General features: G+C 31.8%; 2 protein-coding genes across 2 annotated transcripts; both read left to right on the top strand.

Annotated features, from left to right (window-relative positions):
• Positions 1 to 5470: 5470 nt before the first annotated feature.
• On the top strand, positions 5471 to 6295 carry LOC111786682 (polygalacturonase-like). Its single transcript, XM_087118179.1, has 2 exons — positions 5471 to 5816; positions 5962 to 6295. Exons 1-2 carry the CDS (start codon positions 5481 to 5483, stop codon positions 6253 to 6255), a joined length of 630 nt encoding a protein of 209 aa, XP_086974305.1. The 5' UTR covers positions 5471 to 5480; the 3' UTR covers positions 6256 to 6295.
• A 244-nt stretch (positions 6296 to 6539) lies between these two features.
• Positions 6540 to 7602, top strand: LOC147789192 (polygalacturonase-like). Its single transcript, XM_087118249.1, has 2 exons — positions 6540 to 6752; positions 7381 to 7602. The coding sequence occupies exons 1-2, from the start codon at positions 6540 to 6542 to the stop codon at positions 7600 to 7602; spliced, it is 435 nt and encodes a 144-aa protein (XP_086974375.1).
• Positions 7603 to 8924: the final 1322 nt, after the last annotated feature.

Below are 8924 nucleotides of genomic sequence, written 5' to 3'. Positions count from 1 at the left end.
CAAGAGCTGGTTAGAAGATGAATGACTCTTATGTCGAACTTGGAATCTATGATGGTCACTCTTAGATACCAAGACAATTCACTCCAGAATTAGCTTGATCAAAACTAATTCAATGAATCGGTTTAAACATCAAACCTAAAGCAAGGTCTGAAAAAGAATAACACCAAAAGGGTATCAAGAAAACACAAAAGTTTTTTTTTCTGGATTCAACAAATCATCCCAAACATGAGTATTACATGCCTTTAAATAGGTAAAAAAAGGTAACCCTAACATAATAAAGTCCAGCCACCAACCACAAATCACTAATAAATGCTATTAAATATAAATTGAAGAAAATAAGACATTCATAAATTGTCTTAATTGGTAGTTCAACTACGAATGGCAAGTCTTCTAATCGCTTTCCAATATCAGCCACTCCATTATTTTCTTGATTTGATTCTTGAATCTTCTTTGTATTGCTTCTTGTAATTGCTCGTTCGGGTACATGGAAGTGATCAATTGTTGGATTCATATCATTTATTGCATGATTTGTGTCTATTTATAAAAATTATTTTGAAATCTGGATATCATCAAATTAGAATGCACGTAGGAGATGAATGGAAAACAACTTTCAATATTAAGTATGAATGGCTTGTTATGTCTTTTAGGTTAGCTAATGCTCCTAGTACACCTATGCGCTTAATATATAATGTTTTGAGAAAATATATGAGAAAACATGTTGTTGTTTATATTGATGATATTATAATTTATTTCAAGATTTTGCTTGAGCATGTGGAGCATGTTAAATTACATTAGTTTTGATTACACATAGAAAAGAGAAATTTAATTTTAATAAGGGTAGTTTTTGCATGGAAAAAGTTTACTCTATTGGCTTCATAGATGATAAAAGTAGAAGGGCATTAAACAGAGACAAAGTTAAATTCATTATGGATTTGCCAACTCCAAAGAGTGCACGTAAAGTTCGAAGTTTTCATGAGTTAGCTAACCTCTATACGAGATTTATAAATGATTTTAGAACCATAACTGAACTGTTGAATGACTTAGTGAAAAAGAAGGTTGTTTTTAAATGGGGAGGAATGCAAGAGAATGCATTCAATTTGCTTAGGAACAAACTAAGCAATGCATCATTATTTGTTTTGCCTAGCTTTTATAAAACTAATATGACGTGATTTACTAATATTACTAATAAGACGTGATTTACTAGAATCGTATAAATGATTTAGTTTCTAACTCAAAGCTGGATCAGTGTAATAATTCAATGAAGATCTAACTATAATTGTTTGTGATTTCATAAAAAATAAAAAGATAAAAAAAAAGGATAAAGGAAAATGATACCTTATTGATCATATCTATCTTCACGTAAATCCTCAAGTGAATCTCAACTCACTAAAGGCCATTCTCATTTTTTTTTTTTTTTTACTCAAGCAAATCTGACCATTATTGTTTTTCTTCTTTTCTTTGAAGTAACGATTACTTTGTGGCGTAAGGATGGGTTGACCAGAAATAATTGTGGGAAGGGATGAGAGGTGAGTCAAGAGAAGTGGGGAAAGGTTGTTTTTTTTTTTTTTTTTTTTAAATTTAAATTTAAATTTAAATTAATTAATTAATTAATATTATTATTATTATTATTTAACTATTTTTTTATAATTCTTTTTATTTGTTTATTTGTTTATTTATTTTTGGACTATTACACACCTTATCAGATATGAAGGAACATTTCTAATAAACACCATTAAGGCAATGGAGCCAAGGAACAAGGGTAATCGAAGAAATTGTTGTACCGTTTAATTTAAGCAAGATTGGGGTCATTAAAAAATAAGCCCCTATGGATCATCTCATTAATTAAGGTTAATCCCTTAAGATTCGTAGAGATGAGAGCAAAGATTTTCATCATAATATCGAGGTCTGAGGAGGTCCCTATCGTGCTACCTAAGAAGCTCCCCATTCTACATAAACTCTACCTCAGACTTGAGAACTTGAAGAAAGAAATTGGAAGACCACACGCAACTTTGTCGTTTCAAAATAATTTTTGAACCCGAAGGGGAAGGAAAGGAAGAGAGTTGTAGAAGACATCGAGGGCCACGAGTGTCTCCAAGTCTCCATCCAATCATAAAAGTGTATGGGTTTGCTCTAGTAAGAAAAATATTTTTAGCCAAATTCGAAATAGAATAACTCAAGTTATAAACTACGACAAGGTATGAAACCAGCCCTTACCTCCTTCTAGCACTAAAATATTCAAGTTTTATGAAAGAGTTAAAGGCCAAATACCCATCATATGAAGCTGGAAGGAGCGACTTTCAGAGGTGATGACGCTGGTCCATCTTCTTCCCCTATTGTGGGGAAGAAGATGATGAATTAAATTTACCACGCTAGTCTATATCCAAAATTTCTGTAAGTTTTTGTTAAATTAATATATTTTAGATAGGTTTTCACGGAATTTTTTATGGTTGTAGAAACTAGATTCAAAGATAGATGTTGTATCAAAGAAAATTTGGAGCAATTTAGATATAGGAAGCTTAAGAATCAAGGACTCGAATTTATTACTAAAATTAAACAATTAATTACAAGATTTTATGGCATAAATCTCAAAACTCTCAATGTCCAAGATATTCTTACATTGTCCCCACTTTTTATGTTACCCTAGTTTACCTTAGCGGCCTAGACCATAGATTGTAGTGTCATGGTATCCACTTATTCCAACACTTAATGATTGTAGTGTCATGGTATCCACTTATTCCAACACTTGTTCTTCGTGCCTTTCCTTCTAAGGAATTTGAACAAGGTCGATTTCAGTCAAGACTCTACCTTCTCTTCAACCTCGTCAAGTACCACTTCAGACTTTAGGGTACATAATCTATCATCATGCAATAGAATCTAAGTTATTAGGTATTGTAACCGATTGTAACCTAATTATCGATCATAAGACTAATTAACATATGCATATAATTCACATAAGGAGTGAGATCATGCCTACTAACCTTACAGCTTACACACCTTGTCAACGCATGACCTGTCAACAAAATCATGTTTACACCTGCCAGGGCTAAAATGCTCCAAAATATACTATTGGGTGATGAAACTAGTCGTCAATTCTTCCTACTCGGGTTATATGTTAGCAAAGTTGTGGTTGTTGCTTATTTTCTTTTAGCCTGTAACATTGCTTTCTTTAAAATAATAATAATAATAATAATAATAAATAAATAAATCAATGCATTTCCTTGCTTACATTTTCTAAAACACTTTCTTTCAAACATGACCAAGGCTCGATCAAACGTCCGAATTGTCTACGACTTACGATTTTCATACTGCTGACTTGTTCATCGGGTTAGAATAAGTGTCGCAAAATCTCTATCCCGCTCCACAAAAGTGTGGTTGTGATAAGTGGTATTAGAGCCAAGTTGACTCCTTGAATCGTAATACATAAACATGTCTGCTGCAAAACAACTAGGCAAGTCCCGGGCTAATCAATTGGTAGAGATCGAAGATTAGTTACTCTACCTAAGTTGTTCCTACAAGCAGGATACTTACTAGGTATATTTAAAAATTCACCCCATTTTCCTTTCTTTTTCAGGTGTTCGCAGGTTGCCGGTCAAGGTGGAGGAGCGCTCGAGAGCTATGCAGTCAGAGAGGGGGTCGTTGTGGAACTTCAGTTTTTCTTTCTGTTTTTCAATCTTCTGTATTTCATTTTTTAGTTGTATCCAAATCCATTTTCCCTTTGTAATAAATCTAAAGTATTGTAATTGTATTTTAATGTGGTATTGTTTAACTTAATTACATTTAATTTTATGCATTTTCTTATTTTATTTTATTTTACTTATATTTTTATTTGTTTTCGCTTTCGTCTTTTTACTTTCGATCCGAGTTTCGAAGTCTCAGAATTCGTGTCGTGACACCTTGGATTTTCCATACAAGGGATAATATAAAATTATGAATAAAAGAATTATTAAATAATTAATTATAAGACTTTAGAGCATAAATTAGGAGACGGGAAGGAATAAGGGGGACTATGAATCCTTCAAAAAGAGAGGGAGAAATCCATGACAATGACTTCGTCAATGGTCCTCGTCCTACTTCATATACAAGGTGGTCTATCGAGAATCTAAATACCCACAAACGGTGGATCTTCATGCCTTCCGAGGCAAAGCGTCAAGAACCCTACATTAGGGGCCTTAAAGTACTAATTTTCTTTCCAAAAAAGAGTGGGAAGGACAAAGGAGACAAAAGAACGAGGTCTTATGCACATTGAGGACTAGGTTAACCATAGATCGCCCAAGAGCATAATGGTCAACTCTAGAGCTATGCAACTTTATGATAGAGAACGAAGAAAAACACTTACACATTCTCTAGTATAAAGATATAAAGATGATGAAAGTTGTCAATTTCGTACCCTTCTCTACCTCAAGAGTAGCGAAGAGAACTCGGATCTGTGAGAGACGATAAAAAAAGTCTATTAATGATAAAAAAAAAAAATATATTGTTGACAGATATAAAAACAGCACATTATTGATATAGTCTATGGATGATAGACTTTAAGACTTCAAAAAGTGTAACATTCGCAAATTATTTATGTGTGATGCATTTGTAAATTTATTGAATACTTACAAATATGCAAAACAATTTTGCTTCTCTTTATTTGTGTGACATCTTTGCAAATAAAAAGTCTCCGGCTTTCTATTACATCACTCACTACAAATAAAAAATACTATGAAAAATATGTGATAGTGTTTCCTCGATACTATCTTATCGAATGTTTTATTATTTTTATTATAATAGAGAATCGATATAGAATCGGTATCTAAATATATAAACACCTAAATGTATTAGGAAATTTTTATATTTATAGTAGGACGTTGAGAAGCCCATCAATGAAATAAATATTGTTACATCGTATAGTTCTTTAGTTGACCCAAACAATTAAAATTAAACATTTTTCTTTAGAAAATAATAGGTCGGAACAATTACAGTTTTTTGGTTAAATTCTCCCCATCCCTTTTTGAGTTAAAACAAAAATAAAATCACGCCGACAAAAAAACTTTTTTAAAAAATTTAATAATAGTAAAATAAGAAACCAAACCGTAAATAACAATGGGTGTCTTATCTTATAAGATAGACTTAGATTTTAAAATGTTGGCACGAGGTAGAGATTTACCCAGGGACATACCTAATTAAAAAAAGGTTAAACCGTATAAAAACAATAATAGTTAAATAGAACAAAAATAAAATAGTACTTGAGACAAGTTAGTTAAAATTAGAGTTAGAAGGGGAAGCTTTAACCTATAAATATCACTCCACAACTCTTCCATTTTTCTATCACTTGCTTCCTTTTTCTCCCTCTCATGTTTATCACGGACACTAGTATCATTAAGTTTTCTTTGGTTCTTCTTGGAACCTTGCCCTATATTTTTCTTTCCCTTCTACTTCTGGTTTTTAACCATGCCTCGGCTGCTGGATTAACATTCGATATTGTTAGTCTTGGAGCAATGCCCGATGAAAAGACCGATGTCTCGTCTGTGCTTCAAACGGCATGGGCTAAGGCCTGTAACTCTTCTCAACCGGCCACTATTTACGTTCCCAAGGGTATATTTTACGTTCGAAATGTGAGCTTTAATGGGCCTTGTCAGAACAATGCGATTACTGTTCTCATTGATGGAACTCTTGTGGCATCTTCGGACATTCAAGTTTTAGCTAAAACTAAATCTTGGATTGAGTTTAGTCACATAGATGGGCTTTCCATTACTGGCGGTATTATTGATGGGCAAGGAACTGCCTTATGGAATTGTAAACACTTAGGGAAGAGTTGCCCCATTGGAGCCACGGTATGCAAAATTTGAGTTTGCTAGATATAAAAATAAAATTTGAAAATTTCTCTTTTCATGAAAGTTGAAAGAAAATAAATTGATTAATTACAATATTAATTTAAATTTTTACTAATTCTTGCTTTTGGTTGTTTTGAATCGATAGAGTCTTCAAATAAATGATGCACAAAACTTGAACATCACTGGATTATCTTCAATTAACAGCCAAATGTTCAACATTGTGGTGTATCGGTGTCAAAACGTGAATATGACAAGAGTGAATGTCTCCGCTGCAGGCGATAGTCCAAACACTGATGGCATCCATGTGCAACAATCATCAAATGTGACCATCCTCAACTCGAGCATTAGCAACGGTGACGACTGCATCTCAATCGGTCCAGGGACCTCCAACTTGTGGATGGAAAGTATTACATGTGGACCTGGACATGGAATCAGGTAGTTAGAGATAGATTATGATGAACATGTTTAGAAATGTTGTTTTAGAGGGTTTAAATAAATTTGTCACATTAAATTTTACAAGATAAAACTAAGCGTTAAATGAAATTAGAATGATTAAAAATATATTCTAAAGTTATTTTGAATCTGAGAAAAATGATTTAAATTATTTTAAAATTATTTTGGATTAAAATAGTTATAAAATATATTAGGTTGGAGTGAGAAAATTAAACCTCTCGCAAAATTTAGTATATTATTGAATGTATTTGTAGCATTGGGAGCTTGGGGATGGAGACGGAGGAAGATGGAGTGCATAACGTCACAGTGAAATCATCTATTTTCACGGGGACTCAGAATGGAGTAAGGATTAAGTCTTGGGGACGACCAAGCAATGGATCCGCTACAAAAGTTTATTTTCAACACATTATTATGGATAATGTGAAAAATCCAATCATAATTGATCAAAATTATTGTCCACATCTTAAAGACTGTCATGATCAGGTATATTTTCTCGTTAATCTCATATATGTTAATTTCTTTCCAATTATATTTAACCTTAAATTTTCAATTTTATAAGTTATTGATATATGTTAATTTCTTTCCAATTATATTTAATCTTAAATTTTCAATTTTATAAGTTATTGATCTATTTTATCTTTAATTGTTCAATTTTTTTTTTTTTGTTTTGTTTGGTTTTGTTTAAGATGGGTGCTAAATTACTAGTATTATTGTCTGTTACATTAAATCACTTTTATGAGTAATAAATTGGGGACGCTGGTACTCTCACATATGATTTTATTTTTTAATTTATCTACAATAACTCATATCATTGGAGATAGTTGCTCTAACTTATATATACCATCTAGAAAATTAGATTTTGAGCATAATTCCAAAATGATTTCTATCTTATTATTATGTATATTTTTATCTTATTATTGAATCCCTAACTTATATTTGATTTTATAATATAGTTTTATAAGATTTTAATTTCAAGAGTTTAGTGTTTCATGGAATGAAAAATTTTAGGTTGAGAGTAACTCGGTAAAATAAGTTTACATAGTAAAAAAAAAATTACAGTTGTTTATCAGTTTTCATAACATATTTTGATTGTTCTTCTTTATTCTAATAGGCTTCCGGAGTTAAAGTTAGTGAAGTAACCTATGAAGACATCAAGGGAACTTCAACCACTGAAATAGCAATCAATTTTGATTGTAGTCCAACAAATCATTGCACTGGATTAAGCTTGAAAGACATAAATCTAACTTACGAGAATCACATCGCTAAAGCTTCATGTAAAAATGCGGAAGGAACTACCTTTGGTGTGGTTGAACCTTATAGTTGTTTAGCATAGGCAAATCTAATTTTGGCTTAACTTGTTGATCCTAAGATTAAAGGATAATAAAAATCCTCTAAATGGCTTATAAATAATTTACTAATTCTACCATAAAAATCAAACAACTTTGACAAAATTTAAAACCGAATAAATGTTTTCTTATGGTATGTTATTTAGTGATTTAAAACAATTGCAGTTATGGACTAGGTCAAGTATTCCCACTAAACGAGACAATCTCAATCAAATATTATTCTAGAATAACTCTTATAACTATAGTTGTTTTAGTAACTATTAGTTTGGTCAAGGACATCCTTACCAATCTTAATAAATCTTTTCTAATTGTGACCCATTATTTTAAGTACGATAGTTTATCCAAATAAGTAAATTTGATAAGCGCCTACAATGCTGGAATTTGTAAAGCTAGAGGTCCTTTTAGAATCCTTGCAAAACGTTCACAGAGAAAGTTAACTTAACGGATTGATTCCAACCAAGAGCTGGTTAGAAGATGAATGACTCTTATGTCGAACTTGGAATCTATGATGGTCAGTCTTAGATACCAAGACAATTCATTCCAGAATTAGCTTGATCAAAACTAATTCAATGAATCGGTTTAAACATCAAACCTAAAGCAAGGTCTGAAAAAGAATAACATCAAAAGGGTATCAAGAAAACACAAAAGTTTTTTTTTCTGGATTCAACAAATCATCCCATTCCAGAATTAGCTTGATCAAAACTAATTCAATGAATCGGTTTAAACATCAAACCTAAAGCAAGGTCTGAAAAAGAATAACATCAAAAGGGTATCAAGAAAACACAAAAGTTTTTTTTTCTGGATTCAACAAATCATCCCAAACCTGAGTATTACATGCCTTTAAATAGGTAAAAAAGGTAACCCTAACATAATAAAGTTCAGTCACCAACCACAAATCACTAATAAATGCTATTAAATCTAAATTGAAGAAAATAAGACATTCATAAATTGTCTTAATTGGTAGTTCAGGCAAGTCTTCTAATCACTTTCCAATATCAGCCACTCCATTATTTTCTTGATTTGATTCTTGAATCTTCTTTGTATTGCTTCTTGTAATTGCTCGTTCGGGTACATGGAAGTGATCAGTTGTTGGATTCATATCATCCCCCCTTTCTTTAAAAGGATTTTTGTCCTCAAATGAAATTCTTCGTTCTTTCCTGACAAGAACTGAATATTGTTTTTTTTTTTTCACTTTTTTTTCCTCACCTTTACCTTAGTTTCTTCTCTCCACTATTGTTCTTCATATTCTTTTCTTTTATTCTCTAATTTCAATTGGTCACAATGTACTTCATATGGGGACAACGGAAGT

The sequence above is a fragment of the Cucurbita pepo genome, chromosome 15 (assembly GCF_057944985.1).
Source record: "Cucurbita pepo subsp. pepo isolate OVF chromosome 15, ASM5794498v1, whole genome shotgun sequence".
NCBI lineage: Eukaryota > Viridiplantae > Streptophyta > Magnoliopsida > Cucurbitales > Cucurbitaceae > Cucurbita > Cucurbita pepo.
The sequence above is the reverse complement of the archived record's forward strand: the minus strand, read 5'-3'. Positions and strand labels throughout refer to the sequence as shown.

Bases quoted from the DNA above. Each gene is read 5' to 3' on its own strand.
- LOC147789192 (XM_087118249.1), top strand. From the start codon at position 6,540: ATGGAGACGGAGGAAGATGGAGTGCATAACGTCACAGTGAAATCATCT. The intron at 6,753-7,380 runs GTATATTTTCTC...TTATTCTAATAG, and splicing joins TTAAAGACTGTCATGATCAG to GCTTCCGGAGTTAAAGTTAG.
- LOC111786682 (XM_087118179.1), top strand. From the start codon at position 5,481: ATGCCCGATGAAAAGACCGATGTCTCGTCTGTGCTTCAAACGGCATGG. The intron at 5,817-5,961 runs GTATGCAAAATT...TTGAATCGATAG, and splicing joins GTTGCCCCATTGGAGCCACG to AGTCTTCAAATAAATGATGC.